The 17,472-nt window shown below is 31.4% G+C and overlaps 1 protein-coding gene and 1 non-coding gene across 25 annotated transcripts in view; one reads left to right on the top strand and one right to left on the bottom strand.

Moving 5' to 3' along the window:
• Positions 1-17,472, bottom strand: part of Ppip5k2 (diphosphoinositol pentakisphosphate kinase 2) — a 124,041-nt gene that overhangs the window by 66,009 nt on the left and 40,560 nt on the right. For all 24 annotated transcript variants that reach the window (XM_071612364.1, XM_071612363.1, XM_071612368.1 and 21 more), the window contains 4 exons: positions 9,161-9,302; positions 7,760-7,983; positions 1,838-1,965; positions 1,231-1,345 (listed from right to left, as the gene is read on the bottom strand). In XM_071612364.1, coding sequence (XP_071468465.1) covers positions 1,231-1,345; positions 1,838-1,965; positions 7,760-7,983; positions 9,161-9,302 — 609 coding nt within the window. The remainder of the gene's footprint in view (positions 1-1,230; positions 1,346-1,837; positions 1,966-7,759; positions 7,984-9,160; positions 9,303-17,472) is intronic.
• On the top strand, positions 16,746-16,852 carry LOC114086654 (U6 spliceosomal RNA). The gene has a single exon (XR_003581654.1). It is a non-coding gene; the product is annotated as a U6 spliceosomal RNA (small nuclear RNA).

Below are 17,472 nucleotides of genomic sequence, written 5' to 3' on the forward strand. Positions count from 1 at the left end.
AGCATTCTACCACTGAGCCACAACCCTGGCCCCATGAATTTGAAATTTTATGGGAACACCAAAAATTCCTAGGCTCAAGGCTTCAAGTTTATGATATAAAAGTATATTCCTAGAGGGTATGGTACTAGCAAAGAGGTTAAGTAAATTTTGCATCTGAGAGGAATATGAATTATTGTGAACAATGAGCATATTGTAGCAGATTGTATTTTCTAAAAATGGCTGCCACATAAATTTAATCCTACATACTCTTCTTACAATGTGACACTGATACTCCATTCATAGTGACATGGGTTATTTCTCCTCCCTTTGAACATGGTTGAACCTCTGTAACTGCCTCAATCAATGCAGCACAAGTGACATGATTCCAGTAGTTAGGACAGAGAAAAGGCATACACTTGCACCTTGCTATGCTAGGAAGCTCACTCTTAGAACTCAACTGCATTTTAAGGAAGCAGGTCATATAAAGAACAGATGCTGTTGTTCTAGTCAGCAATCCCTGTTGATGTCTCAGCTGACAATTGGCATCAAGCACTAGATATGAGAGAACACCTTTGAGATGATTAGAGCCCCAGCCACTGTCTGACAGCAGGCTCATGAGACCCTGAGCAAAAATGCCTAATAGATTTCAGTCAACCCTCTGAACTGTGAGCAATAAAAATAAAATGATGGTGGGTTTTGTTTTTTTTAAAGAGAGAGAGAGAGAGAGAGAGAGAGAGAGAGAGAATTTTTTAATATTTACTTTTTACTTTTCAGTGGACACAACATCTTTATTTTATTTATTTTTATTTATTTATTTTTTAATGTGGTGCTGAGGATCGAACCCAGAGCCCTGCACATGCCAGGCGAGCATGCTACCGCTTGAGCCACATCCCCAGTCTGATGGTGGGTTTTTTAAACTACTGTTAGAATGCTATTATATGACAGAAGATAAGAGGCATAATGTCTAATCTGACCCCTAAAATGACTCAAATACATCAGCTTCTCTTCATCCGTTGCTAGCCATCTATAATATCATCTAAAATACTTTGTTATTGGTTGCTCAAATGGATCTTATTTGAAGAAAAGAGAATATTCTCCAAATCTAGCATAGAACTTGTTTTATAGTAAACCCAGGAAAAATGATGGCAAATCGTACAAATGAGTAATGAATTACTAAAATTTCACAGCAAAAACAGTAAGATTATGATTACAAAGAAATTTTATTAGATGGGAATAATTTATTCTACTTACGTTGCATAAGGCACCATAGCGAAGAATAGATAATAAAGAATGTACATGACTTTCACTGGTAAAATATAACCTGGTACGGACATGACGTTCAGGAGATAGAACACCTCTGGAATACCTAAATTTAGAAGTAGATGATGTTAAAACATAACCATATAATCAAAAACCAATTAAGTATCAACATTACTTTGTAAAATAGGATTAATCTTAATAGAAGTACAAAAATCCACGATAAATAAATCTATCATTCTCCCAACCACAATTAAGGAGTTATTTTGATATTTTTCCAACATGAAGATATTTGGAACTAATTACGTCTTCTGGGATTAGTCAAAGATCAAAATTAATATTAGTCAAGTTCACTCTATAGAGTCATTTTAGCAATGATAGAGATCACAGTCCTAAAGATGTTTATAGGCATTAATGCTGATGAACTCAGCTTTTTCTTCAAATTGGATTCAAAGAGAGTCTTAGTTGGAGGTTAATATTAGTAATAGGTAATATTACTTCCATAATATACCTGATACACTTCAGTGAATATCAAAAAGTAATTTAGATTTGAAGTATGCACAAATAGATGAATACAGATTTATTAAACGATCAGTCTTACACAGGATGGAGTTTATTTACAGTGTCATCATCTTGTGTCCTCTGAAGGTCTGAGCGAATTTTTCTAACTAGAGGAGTACAGTAACCTTTGGCAATCTCCAGTTTTTCAGCTTTAGTTATACCATATTCCTGAGCAGAAAATACATATTAGAAAAAGGGTATAGTGACAAAGAGCTACAAATGCATTCCCAAATTAAAGAATTCTACTGAAATATAAATGCTGTATTAAGGCTTTTATTATTTTTTTGCAGTAGAATTCAAATGATTTATGTATATACACATTAACACATACACAAGTATAACAAATGAAAAGAAATGCAAAAATAATAAAAATGTTATTTTCATTAAAACTGACATTGGTTTAAAATGGGCTTCATTCAAACATATTTTTGAAAGATTTTTAAATTTATATTCTGTTTTCAGAAAAGAAAAAGAGAAATCCTGGAAATAGCCCCTGACTTTGTTTGTTTAACTTTGAAAAGAAGAAATTACTTTATGGTAATCCAAAAAATCCAACATACTTACCAAGTTTATTTTTATATATACAAATATAAGTTTATTTTTATATATAAAATATATTTTATATATATTATTACTTATAAAATTAAACTCAGGAAAAATATAAGTAGGATTTGTTACTTTTGGTACCTTAAATATATAGGAAACATTTAATATAATTAGGAAGCATTTTCTTCACTAAATGTACTGCTTGTTCATGCCCAGCATGTATTAAGCCTTTTATGAACATTAGACTCCTATTTCGCATTTTTTTTTGCACCTGCAAATATACTATTTTCAAAACATTAAGTATAATTAGAAGAACTTTGTGGTGGAACTAAAAAAGCAAGTAACTTCTAAAGAGAGAACAAGAAATAGATGAGTGCAATCTTTATGAATAGTATTCAATTTAATCAGAAGGTAAAAATGTAAAAATAACCCTAAAAGAAAGATGAACTGAGGTCAGAAAAACTAAAGAATAGTCATAAACATAAAAAGAAATATAATGATTAAAAAGGATAGCACATTCTTCAAAACCCCTTGGTAGGTATTCTTCAAGTTTTAACTAGTGGTGAACAAAAATGCTATGAAATATTCACATTTATGACATCTATAATCATTAAGAGTTAATCAGAATTACAAGGAATTGTTACAATGAGACATATCAAGAAAACATAGTTATTATAAAGTAATAACAATGACAATTACAGTTCAAGGTGGCAGGTTAGAAAAAACCCTTATATTAGAAAAGAAAAATTAGTTTTGTGTATGGATGGAAAGAGTGGAAGAAGGGGAGAGGTACAAAGTGGGGACAGAAGTGGAAAGCAAGAATATAAAAGAGGGAAGAAACACACATTTCTTCTCTCTCCAAGTTAAATTCTGGGATATATCAATTTAAATTATTTCCTGCTAAAAGATACCTCCATAAAGAGTCAGATAGCCACGGATCTGTATAGAAAACTAACGTCAAAACTTCCTAGTAAATGAAAATGGGGACCAATTACAGATGGAGTACCTATGAAAACAGAACTTCTTGGGCTCACTTATCATAAACTCAAGCTTATTTTCTTATATTCAGTCAATAATCTTGCCAATATAGATAACTGTGAATTAAGTATGTAAGAGGAAATACATACACATACACATGCGCGCACGTGCGCACATACACACACACACACACACGTGAATATGTGTATAAATAAAAAAATAATGGTAGAATAAAAAACTGGGAAAATTTAAAAAATATTTGTTTTAACAAAACATGAGGAAATACACACTGGTGGTATGGTAAAAAATGGGTTAAAAGGAGTTCTGAAACTAAAGAAATCATCTTAAGTACACAGTAATTTCGTAAAGAAATTAAAAGAATCAGTTTTCTAAGTCCAGCAACCTAGTTTAATAACTCACATTCACACTATTCAGCCATTAGGAATAATAATTTATATACAGCTTTATTTATTGATATGTAAAGAAGTTCCTGGTGCTAAATGAAAGTCAAGTTTATAAAACAGTATGCTTTCTTGGATCCAGTTTTGTAAAGAATTTATATATATGAGAAAAAATTACAAATGCATAAATTTTTAAGGAAAAAGGCCTTCGAGACTATTCTAAAACATCAACATGCTTCTCTCTAGCTGATGTTATTGTGATTTTTTGGCTATATATTCACTTTGTAGTTTTATGACACATATATTACTTTCATAATAAAATCTTTTTTTCAACACAGTGACATTTTGCTCATCTGCCATCATCCTTTAGACCCAAATAATTTAGATATCCAAATTCTCATATGCAGTTGCAATTTTTTCTGCCACAAATATAACTGACGAAGCTATTTATTTATTTTTGGTACTGATGATTTTTGGTACTCCAATTTTTCTGAAAATTAGGACTGGTTAAAAGTGACATGCTAAATGTACTGTAGCATAAATACCTATAAGTAGTTTAATATTAAAATAACTAAAAGTAGTAGATCATATTTGTCACATAAGCCAAAATACAACTGGAATTACATAATTCACATAGCAGAGATGTAAAAATTGATTTAGGAGTAGAAATTGGTTTTATAGAGAACTAGTAGTGCTTTTAAAGTACACCAGAATGTGATCTAAGGGTTTTTTTTTTTTTTTTTTCCCACAGATAGTGATGCTTTGTTAATCTGCATTAGTTTTTTTAAACAAGTTAAAAACTTAAAATACATTTGCCCAAGTCAGAAAGTCTCAAAGTCTAAGTATTAATTATTTCCTTGACAACACAAGTAAATTCTTTTTTTTCACTACAAATTCTATTATCATGACAAGTTATTACTATAAATATGATTTTAATTTTTAGTTATGTTCTTAATGGTTGCCATGCTTTAACTTTGTTCATGGTTTTTGGATTTCAAGGCTAAGTTAAAACAAAATAACATTTACTGAACTGAACCCAACATTCTATTTAAAAAAATAATAATAATTCTAAGTTTCTGCCACAATAAGGACTACCAAACTTAAAAAGTTAGAAAATGCCCATTTTCCTCCCCTCAATTTATAAAGTTAACTCAGAGCTCCAGGAAGTATATAAAAAGTACATCTGCTTTTAAAGTTATGAATTTACCAAAAATAGGACTGATTCCTGGACTTTTAAGTTCCAAGTTTTCAAAAATAAATATTCAAGAAAAATAATTTAAGAAATGTCTTCAAATAAATTCCAAGATGCTGTGAAAATCTAATCTAACTGCAGCAGAGAGAATAACTACAATAGAGATAGGGGAGAGCTAAACTTGAATAATTACTTTAAAAGACACAAATGATGGATCAAATCTTGTATAACCATACTAATCTTGGGTGTTTCTTTTAGTTACTGTTCCTAAAATTTCATTATGAATATTTAAGTTATAAGTACATGGTGAGAAATGTCTTCAACACTAGAAGTAATACATCTGAATGCATAAACAATGTAAAAATAGTTTATCACCTAAAACTCCATTGACACTTGGGTATTCTTTTTATATCCATCCCTTAGAAAACAATTTTTCATACTCAATTCTAAAATGTTGTACACATTTAACACAGACACAAAAATCCAGAGGGTTAAATTAAATAAGCTATATAATAACACAAACATGAATATGCTAATAATCAGATAAGAATTTGTTTATTTATTTAGCTACTGGGTACATAATACATTTAGATATATTGAATGCCTGCCTTGAAAAATGCATGTAGACAACATAAATGTTTTCAAAGGCCTTATATTTGCAGCTAATTGTTCAAAAGTATACTTTCGAATAATCCCCATTGTAAACATAAGTACAACTAAAACATTGAGCTATAACTAAAGTTAAAGCAACTCAAATCAATAAAAAAAAAATCAGGGTCTTATTTATGCTTCCAGTGTAAACTCTGAATTACCAGTAATCATTTTTTTTTAATCTTTCATAGGAAAATCTGAATAAATACCTTGAATTACAAAATAAAGATAGATGCCAATTCAGAAGTTCAGTGTTAGCTTGATGATCATCTATCTTTACCTACAGTTAAAACTGCAGAATTGTGTGTGCACTTTCATGGTAATCTTCACATATCCTATGTTATAAAAATAAAACTTTGTATTCTATAAAATTTTTCTTTTGCAAATTAAAATGTTTTATTTTGACAATGAGAATGACAATAATTATAACAAAACTCTTTAAAGCTAATACATTTTCAGTTGTGAAAAATGATGGTAAATGAATGAATCCTGTTTTCTAAAGCAATTCCCAAAGACATAATCTTGATGTCCAAGATATTTTTACCCCTTTTTTAAATGGACTCATATTTTTGGTAATGGAAATTAAGCACAGGGCATGTGCATGTCAGGAAAGTGTTTTAACCACTGAGTGATACCTCCAGATGTAGGATTCATGTTTTTAGAACACTGATTCATACAATATTTCTGAAACTGTGTACGTTATACATCTGACCAAATATATGATCACTGAACAAACAAAATATTCACAAATAACTGTACAAATATCTGTAAGTAGATTGTATACTGCCTGAACTTCTAGTTGTTCAAAGTCTATTATTTATTTGGACTATTGGTGAATTTTAGGAAAGGGACACTAAGGACAGTGGCATTATTTAAAACATTTTTATATACTGGCATCCATAGTGAGGCTATTTGAACTTTTGTTATGGTTTATCATTTTCACATATTTTGTTTCTTCCTGCTTTTTTACTTTAGTTAAAGTTGGAATATCTGATCCACTCCAAGCTCTGCTTTATAATATCTAAATAACTTTCTTTGTAATTGAATTGGAAAGAAATCCTAAAGTGGCATCTGAAACTTTTTCTCTTCTAACATATTCTTTATTTTTTTCTTTTTTTAAAATTTTGAGACAGGGTCTGGCCTTCAACTTGTGATCCTCCTGGCTCAGTCTCCTGAGTAGTCAGGATTAAAGGCATACACCACTGCATCTGGCTCTTCTAACAAATTTTTGATTTCTATATGATTTGTCGCTTGCTCCTTTACTATTAATCTGCTTGATGGCATTTTAGTTATTTGAATTCTGGTTAGAACTTTAGTTTTATTCTCCTATAACAAAAAGACCCACATTCCTCAAAGCCTTATTTTCAAAAAAATTTTAACATAGAGTAAAAAGACTTGCAAAAAAATTTTTTTGGGGGGAAGGGGGTGTAGGGAAAGAGGACAGTACTAGAGGTTGGACCCAGAACCTTGTACAGGTAAGTCAAGCATTCTACCATTGAACTACATCCCCAGCTTGCAAATATATTTTTTTTTTTCCCATTTTCCATTGTTTTCATAATAGAGTTGATAGGGGCACAACAGTTCTTCATAATTTGTTGAGTGATTTATTTATTCCATAACTTTTTTTCATTTGTTTTGTTTGTGAGCATATTATTGTTCTTCAGAGAATTGATTCTTAAATTTAAATTCTTAAAAGTCACTATATTCTTAGGACATAAAACTAATCTGTCTGATATTATACTTATGGAAACACACCACTACGCATTTGTAAAAACTTAGAATATATAAACCAGGACTGAATTCTATAAACCCTAGGTGATAATGATGTCACCTTAGGTTCATCAGTTGTAACAAGTGTGATGTTTATAATGGGAAGGGAGAGAGGGCTCTGTGTAGGAACAGACAATATATGGAAAATCTATGTATCATTCATTCAATTTTACTGTGAACTTACAACTGCTCTAATAAATAGGATACTTTTAAAAAAGTCATTACAATCAAATCAATGTTAGCAACTCTCAGATATTATGATTATAATAAACAATAAAAAGCCTTACAATATAAATTCATAATTATAAAGTTAATGGTTTTCTAGGGCCATGAAAACCAACTATGTTTTATCTATTGGTAGACTGTTTAAAAGCATCTATTTTATACAATAGTGTAAGAAAATATATTCTTGAGAACTACTTACCTGAGGGATAACAATGTCTGCTAATGCCTTTGAAAGCCTATATAATTCCATTGTATTTTCTAATTGCAAGGAACCATTATGCTGGACATCATATTTTATACAGTCATATATGTCAGGGATCTTACTAATATCATATCGTCCATTTTTTGTTTTAAAGTCTTTCTCCAACTTGGACCATCGACGTAACATAAGCTCCAATGTTTCACTATGGTAAAGCTGAATATCTAGAATAAAATATCATTTTTAGTATATTCAAACTTAAAAATCTGATAAAGAACATACATTAAAATATTAAAAACTTTAATTAGAAATACTGAAGTGAAAAAGAAAAATATAGGAAGTTAGGAAATATTATCATAGGCATAGGCCATTAATAGCCAATTTTTTGACTTGGATAAGTACTCGTTATAAATACTAGAAACTTTTTATAAAAGATCTTTCCATATATTACAGAATTCAATAATAATACAAAAAAAGAACAACAATTTTAACAAAACTATTTTTAGGTACAACATTTTCAATTCTGAATTTTAAGTACTATTATTTTTCTAGATTCAAATAATTAACAGAATAGGCAACTATCATTAGCAGATAAGAATCTTAGAAATTAAAAACGATTCAAATGACTCAATTGTATCAGTAAGAAATCCAAGATGTCAAAATCGTTAACCAAGCTAGCCTTGGAGTAAGGGCTCATATTATCTTGTTTGCTCTTTGTTCTCAGGGTGTATAGTCACTGCTTAATTATTGGGCAATGCTAAATAATTAATCAAATGAAAAATGTTTTATTGCCTTTTTCATGTTGTCATGGATAAAAGCAACCATAACTTAGCTATTGTCCTTTTGTCATATATATATATTTAACCACATAATCATTATTAATAAATTAATATATATTTATAAGAATCTGTGCATCCTAATCTTGCACCAAAGACAGTTTAGTGATACATGATTTTTAAGTAATACTGGCACAATAGTTTGTAAAGCTTCACATAATGGTTACCATCACATTTTAAAAAAAATTGGCATAAAATCTGACAAATATGTGATAAAATATAGTATATATTAATATACATGTAAGTAGATCTCAGGAGAAAGCCTTGATTTTTTTTGAGGGTGGGTAGTAGGGATTGAACTCAAGGGCACTCAACCACTGGGCCACATCCCCAGCCTTATTTTGTATTTTATTTGGGGAGGAGGGTCTCACTGAGTTGCTTTGTGCTTTGCTTTTGCTAAGTCTGGCTTTAAACTTGCCTCAGCGTCCAAGATACTGATTACAGGTGTGTGCTACCGTGCCTGGCTTAATTTCTTAAAATAAGGAGATTGGTGCATTATTTTGAAATGTTTGCAGTAATTGGGCAACAAATTTTACTGTTCTATATTTTAAAAAAACATATTTACCTGATGATTTGGGGTCTTCCATACGATGTCTGATTTGAGAAGTCAAACTTTGAATCAAAGAATAAACTTTGTCACAGGTCTTCACAGGATTTTTAATTAAATGCATTGATTTGATAAGAGAAATGCTTCCAGATGGAGTAAGCTATATAAATGAGTAAAGTATATATTTTATATCTGTTTATGCCTAGTTATCTAAGAGAATGATATAGTAATAGGAAAATAATTCTATTTCATGAATTAAGATGACATGCAAAATATAGCCATAAGATCAAGAGGGGTGAAAAAGGCTAGAATTTCATGTTACAAAATCCTTAAACTCTAGGTATCATCCGATTAGTCATAAAGAAAATTTAGCAAAAGTATTCTTAACTCAAATGATGAGATTTGATGAGAATTTGCTGGTTTGTACAATACAGGCAAATACAGTTTCAACTACTTGACATAGATTTACATGTAATTACACTAAGATATTGTTATTATCAAGACCTTATTCTAGACAAGGTACTTAACTAGATTTAAAGCTATAAGTGATAACATAGTTCCAAATTCCAGTTTTGACATGTAGCGTAGCAACTTATTTAACCACAAGAAGTTTAAGTTTCTATCAAAATAAATAAATAGAAAATAGAAAAATCTACTTCTGGTTATAGTGGACTAGGAGGCTTAGACCAATCAAATTGATGACGGTAAGTAAAAATCCTGGGCAAAAAACTTCTACATCTTTGTTTTAAGACATCTGAGAGAAAATAGGTCACAAGGAATTGTAAAAACAAAACTCAGTGATAAGTGATACAGAAAGTAGGCCTGTCATTAAAGAATGTTTTTACACTGGAAATATCTGTTGATTTTAGAGAAAAACTAGACAAAACTATAATAACCTTATGGGACTAATAGGAGAAAACGGAGTCCAGGTTTGACCAAAGGTGGAACTCTGGTAATTTCCTTGCTTTTAGGGTACAAAAAAAGTGAGGGTGAACCAGAAGCAAATGAACTGACCAACAAATTGCAAACCAGCTTAGCCTCAACTGGCCTGGCCAGAAAGAACTGTTTTTAAAGTTGGTTTATGGCAATCCCAGACTGTTATGTGTAAAGGTTTAGCAGGAACAAATAAGAGACACCAGAAGAAGATAAAATAATTTCAATCTCAAGTTGTTTCCACAAACAAAGTATCAATCTACAACTAATGATACATATTCAAGGCACACAAGAAAACAAGATATCAGGAACACCCATCATCAGAACAGACAACAGAAACAGAACCAAACTCAGTTACTAGGATTAGAATTATTAAATACAACTAAAAAATAAGACTTCCTATGTTAAAGAAAATAAAACATTAAAAATCAAAGATCTGAAAATTTTTTGAAAAGCAAATAGAAATTCTAGGATGGAAAAACACAGTGATTAGTTTTAAATACTTTAAATGTAGTGAAAAATGGTAAACTTAAAGATAGGTTAGAATATTATACCCAGAAAAAGGACAGAGACAAAAGGATGAAATTTCCAAAACTAACAGAAGATATCAAGCCACATTTCCAATAAGTCTAACAAATCACTAAAAACACAAAAAGTAATCTATAAGGGCTGAGGAGATATAGCTTAGAGTAGCTGCCTAGCATATATGCAAAACACTGGGTTTATTACAGATAACCTCATGAGAAAAAAAAATGGTAACCAACATTTAGACATACACCAGAAAACTGCTGCAAACCAAAGATAAAAATAAAATGTTAAAAGTACCCAGGAGGATTTGAAAACAACAAAAAAGATCATCTTCAAAGGTATAACAAAAAAACTAACATCTGACTTCTCACTTCTCAATATAAACATGGAGTGTTGGAGATAATGAAATAAAAACTTCAATGCACCAAAAGAAAATTATGTGCCATCCTAGAATTCTATATCCAATGAAAATGTTTACCAAGAGGAAAGTTGAAACAATGACATCTTCAGACAAACAATGCCCCCTGGGAATTCACAATAAGAGACTTACACTAATGGAATTACTATATTGTTTTTTCAAACTTAAGAAAAAGATCCAAAATTATAGCTCAGAAATTCAAGAAACAACGAAGAATAACTAAAAGGATAAATTAAACTTCTGGCAAATGGTGAAAAAGAACATAGCATACACTTTCCTCCCACAAAAAAGGACCAAATATAAAGACTAAACAGTGGTTACTTGGCTAGAATATTTGGGGGAGAGCAATGAAGTGTAACGTAGATGCAATGGAGAAACTGCAACAGAATTATGATGGCCCTGTAAAGAAGGGAATAAAGTGTCTTGCATCACCCACTCAGCTGCCACAGTCTTAACTCTATGAACTTGGGAAAGTCTTCTCATTGATGAGGAAAAAAGTAAATAGGAGTCCACACTGACATTTGAAGTTTTTGCTACTGTGGAATCCTGCAGCCTCCAAAGGCCTTGATCTAGTTTGGGGTACATCTCCCCAACCGCAGGAGTGGCTTCGCTCCTGCAGGGCCTGCATATACTGAGCCATACTTGCAGGCCTGTTGGAGTAGTCCTACAGGACCCATAGTGACAGATAGGCATTTTCCCACTGCCATGCACACCATGTTATAAGAACAAGTGGACATGCAGTAGATTTCCAGACTTCTGCTGGATACAAAGTGCCATACTCACCATGGTGCTAAAAATGTCCAGTGCAATCCACAGGCTACCTGCCACCTCCCACCAAATGAATGACACCTAAATTAATCACAGCAGAAGAAGCTATATTACTGTACACAACTGAATCCAAAGCCAATCTAATATACCAAATGGACAGTATAAGATACTCTCAAGAGAAAATCTTTTACTCCAAAAGCTAGTTGATAAAATTGGAAGACAGAAAAGACAGGCCATATGTACAAATATCAACTTAAGGATAAAAGAAGTGTGAAAAAGAAAGTAATCTAATGCCTCCAAAGGAAGCACCAATCTCCAGAGAAAAGAAAACTGATGAAATGCCTGAGGAAAAAAAATCCGAAATAATCGTTCTAAGGACACTCAAAGAAATACCAAAATATAAATACAGACACGTTAACAAAATTAGAAAAACAGTGAATGATACGAATGAGAAATTTAGGAAAGGGAGAGAGATCACAAAAGAGAGTCAAACAAATCTTGGAGCTAAAGAATTCAGTGAGTAAAACCAAAACCAAAATAACAACAACAAAAAAACTATATACATACACACAGTTGGGAGCATTTATAACAGAATACATCAAACAGAACAAGGGATTTCTGAACTTGAAGACAAAGAAAAGAAAGGGGCGGGGGAGAGGGAAAGACCAGACAATGCCTTCAAGACTTATAAGATACCATTAAGTAAACAAATGTTTAAATTATAAGTATCTGATTAATATAGAAAGAGAAGGGAAAAAGCCTAGAAAATCTATTCATCAAAATAATGACTGAAGACTCCCCAAATCTTGGCAGATCTAGATTCAGGAGGCTCAAAAGACTCCAAATACAGTTGATCAAAAACCCTGTTTATTTCAAAGTCAAAAGTCCAAAGTGAACAGAGACTTCTAAAAACAAGAGTAAAGTGCTAATTCACATTTAAGAGAACTTCCATTAGTTTAGGAGATACAAAAAGAGAAAGAAAAAAAGGAATCAAACCATATCAGTACAGAAAACCACCAAACAAAACCACAAAAATAAACAAGAGAAGGGACAAAGTATATACAAGACAACCAGAAAATGCCACGAATAATTCACTATTTATCAATAATAACTTTGAATATAAAAATAAAACTACCCAGTTAAAAGACTTGATTGGCTGAATGGATAAAAAACAACAACCAGTGACCTTGTATCTACAAGAAACTTACCTCATTGGTACAGACACATATAGACTGAAAATAAGAGAATAAAAAAAAAAATTCCATGCAAATGGAAACCAAAAGCGAGAAATAGCAGCTATATCAATATCAAATAAAATAGACTTTAGGTAATACTACAAAAAGAAACAAGGAAGATCAGTATATAATAATTTTGGGCTCAATTCATAAAGATGATATAAAAATTATATAAGCGCCCAATTCTGGAGCACCCAATCATATAAAAGCAAATAGTACTAGATCTAAAGTGAGATATAGACTTTAATATAATAATATGTTATATTATTATATTATAATATATATATATATATATATATAATCTCACTTTCATCAATGGATAAATCATCCAGACCAAAAGAAAAAAATAAAGCAAAACAAACAAAAAACAAACACAACAACAACAACAAAACAACATCAGAACTGAACTATACTACAGATTAAATGGAAAGAATAGACATTAAAAATATTTTATTTAACAGCTATGGAATACATATTTTTCTCATCAGCACATAGAACATTCTCCAGGAAAGACCATATATGTTAGGCCACAAAATATCCCAACGAATTTCAATAAGTCAAAATGGTAGCATTTGGCTTCTTGGACCACACGGTACAGGACAGCAAATCTACATAAGGAATTTTAGAAACTGTACAAATACACAGAAACTAAACAACAAGCACCTGAATGAAAAATGGGTCATTCAAGGAATCCAAAAAAAAAACCAAAAACATTTCTTGAACAAATGAAAATGGAAACACAACATACCAAAACCCATGGTGCTATAGCAAAAGTAGTAGTAGAGAAGAATTTATAGAAATAAGTGCCTACATTAAAAAAAAAAAAAAGAAAGAAAGAAAAGAAAGATTTCAAACAACCTAACAATGTAAATCAAGGAACTAGAAAAGCATGGAAAAACCAAATCCAAAATTAGCAGAAGTAAATAACAAAAATCAGAGCTGAAATAATAGACTAGCAAAAATCAATCAACTCCTGCAAAGCTAAAAGATCAACAAAACCAAGTGTTAGTCTTTTTGAAAAGATACACAAAATCAACAAACCTTTTGCTAGTCTCATCAAGAAAAAAGAAAACCCAAATAAATAAAATAAGACATAAAAGGAGAAAGTATAATTCAGAGCACAGAAATACAAGGAATCATTAATGAATATCATGAACAACTATATGCCAACAAATGGGAAAAATAAAAAATGAATGGAAAATTCTAGACACATATAAACTATCAAAAATGAACCATAAAGGCACAGAAAACTTTAACAGCCCGATAACAAGTACAAAGACTGGAAAAAATAATCAAAAAGTCCCCCTAAAAAGAGAAGCCCAGGAACAGATGCCTTCATTGTTGAATTCCACCAAACATTTAAAGAACTAACACCAAGGGCTGGGGTTGTTGCTCAGTGGTAGAGTGCTTGCCTAGCAAGTGTGAGGTGCTGGGTTTGATTCTCAGCACCACATAAAAAAATAAATAAAACAAAAAGATATTGTATCTAATCACAACTAAAAATTTTAAAAAGCAAAACCAAAAGCTAACAACAATTCTTCTCAAATTATCCCAAAGAATGAAAAAGGCTGAAATTATTTCAAATTTATTCTATAAGACCAGCATTACCCTGATACCAAAATCAAACAGGGACACACAAAAAAAGAAAACAACAAACCAGTATTCTGAGATTCACACAGACACAAAACCAAACAACAGCAAAACCGAAGCCAAAAAGATTACGCATCATAATCAATGGGAACTTAGAAGTGCAATGATGGTTCAATATACACAATTAAACATCATATCTACAGAATGAAGGATAAAAATAATATGACCATGTCAACAGACGCAGAAAAAGTGTTTGACAAAATTCAACATCCCTTCATGATAAAGACTCTCAAAAAACTAGGTATACAAGGAACATATCTCAATATAATACAGACTATATATGACAAACCCACAGTCAATATCATATTGCACAAAGAAACCTGAAAGTATTTCCTCTAGGGACTGAACAAGACAAGAATGTTCCTTCCCTTTCGCTACTCTTGCTCAACATAGTATTGGAAGTTTTAGCCACAGTAATTACTGAAGAGAAGAAAATGAAAGACTCAAGTAAGAAGGAAACAAGATAAATTATCCTTGTTTTGTATAAGACATGATTCTGTACACAGAAAAAAAAGAAGGCTCTAAAAAAGATTATCAGAATGGATAAACAAATCCAATAAAGTTTCAGAATAGAGGGAACATACAAAAATCAGTAGCATTTTTATATACCAATTAACAGACTTCTTGGGAAAGAAACCAAGAAAGTGATCTAATTCCCAAGAGCTAAAAATTACAAATAGTAGCAGTCATACTAATAATAATACACCTAGGAATCAGTTTAACCAAAGAAGTTAATAACTTTTATAATGAAAATTACAATGTAATGAAAAAAACTGATGACAAAAATAAATGGAAATATCTCCATGTTCATGGATTTAAGTGTTACTCTTGTGAAAATGTCTATACTACCAAAAGTGCTATAAAGACTCAAAGCAATCCTTATCAAAATATCAAGGACTTTCTTCACAGAAATAGAAAAAGCAATCCTAAAATTAATTTGGAACTACACAAGTCACCAGTCAAAACAATCTTAAGCAAAACAAAAACAAAAACAAAACAAACAAACAAACAACAACAACAAAACCCCCCAAAAGCTAGAAGTATCACGATTGCCCCTATATCTAGACATACTCTAGGGATACATTAACCAAGACAACATGGTACTGGCATAAAAACCAATACACAGACCAATGGAACAGAATATAGAACCCAGAAACAAATCACATATCAAATCCAACTAGTTTTCAACAAAGGTACTTAAAACATAAAGAAAGGATAACATCCTCAATAAACAGTGCTAGAAAAACTGGATATTCACATGCAGAGGAATAAAACCACACCATTATCATCATATATACAGTCAACTCAAATTGGATCAAAAATGAAAACCACAAACCTATTGGAAATAAAAAACAACGAAAAAAACAAACATAGAAAAACTAAGACCCCCAAAAGAAAAGTAAATGAATGAATGGGATTATATCACATTAAGAGGCTTCTGCATAGCAAAGGATATAACCAAGAATGAAGAGACAACCTACAGTATGAGAGAAGATATTTGTCAAGGTTATTATCTAGACTATACAAGGAACTTTAAAAAACTCAACAAATCATCATCATCATCATCATCATCATTAAATGGGCAAATCATCTGAATAGAAATTTCTCAACAGAAGATATACAAATGCCCAAAAAGTATATGAAAAATGCTCAATATCAGTAGTCATCAGGGAACTGCAAATCAAAACCACAATTACATATCAACAGACATATAGAAGAACATAGCAATATTGACAAAGACATAACTGAGAAGTACTAAACTATTCTTGATATCAAAATTCCTAACTTTCCCACAAACTAAATTTCCACAGGATTTGCCATAGTATTTACCAATACAGTTAAGTAAAAAGTAATAAAACATTGGCACATAAACTACTTCCATCAAATAGGATGCACTCCCTAGCTAATTTTATGAGCCTAGAATAATTCTTACACTGGAAGCAAAGATATAACAAATATAGAAAAAGGAAAGGCCAGTCTAATTCAGGAACACAAAACTACTAATGAAAAATAATAGTGAAATCAAAACCTGTGACATATAAAAAGATACTACTTAAAAATAATTGAGTTTGTGCTTGCTTTGGCAGCACACATACTAAAATTGGAACAATACAGAGAAGATTAGCATGGCCCTTGTGCAAGGATGACATGCAAATTCATGAAGTGTTCCATATTTTTTAAACCCCTATCTCTCACCATGCACAAAACTTAATTCAAAATGGATCAAGGACCTAGGAATTAAACCAGAGACCCTGTATCCAATAGAAGAAAAAGTAGGCCCTAATCTTCATCATGTGAGATTAGGCCCCAACTTCCTTAATAAGATTCCTATAGCGCAAGAATTAAAACTGAGAATCAATAAATGGGATGGAATCAAACTAAAAAGTTTCTTCTCGGCAAAAGAAACAATCTGTGAAGTGAACAGAGAGCCTACATCCTGGGAGCAAATTTTTACCCCTCACACATCAGATAGAGCACTAATCTCTAGGGTACATAAAAAACTCAAAAAGCTAAGCACCAAAAAATACAAATAACCCAATCAACCAATGGGCCAAGGACCTAAACAGACACTTCTCAGAAGAGGATATTCAATCAATCAACAAATATATGAAAAAATGTTCATCATCTCTAGCAATTAGAGAAATGCAAATCAAAACTACTCTAAGATATCATCTCACTCCAGTCAGAATGGCAGCTATTATGAAGACAAACAACAATAAGTGTTGGCAAGGATGTGAGGGAAAAGGTACATTCATACATTGCTGGTGGGACTGCAAATTGGTGCAGCCAATATGGAA

Source organism: Marmota flaviventris, chromosome 5 (assembly GCF_047511675.1).
Source record: "Marmota flaviventris isolate mMarFla1 chromosome 5, mMarFla1.hap1, whole genome shotgun sequence".
In the NCBI taxonomy this organism is placed as follows: domain Eukaryota; kingdom Metazoa; phylum Chordata; class Mammalia; order Rodentia; family Sciuridae; genus Marmota; species Marmota flaviventris.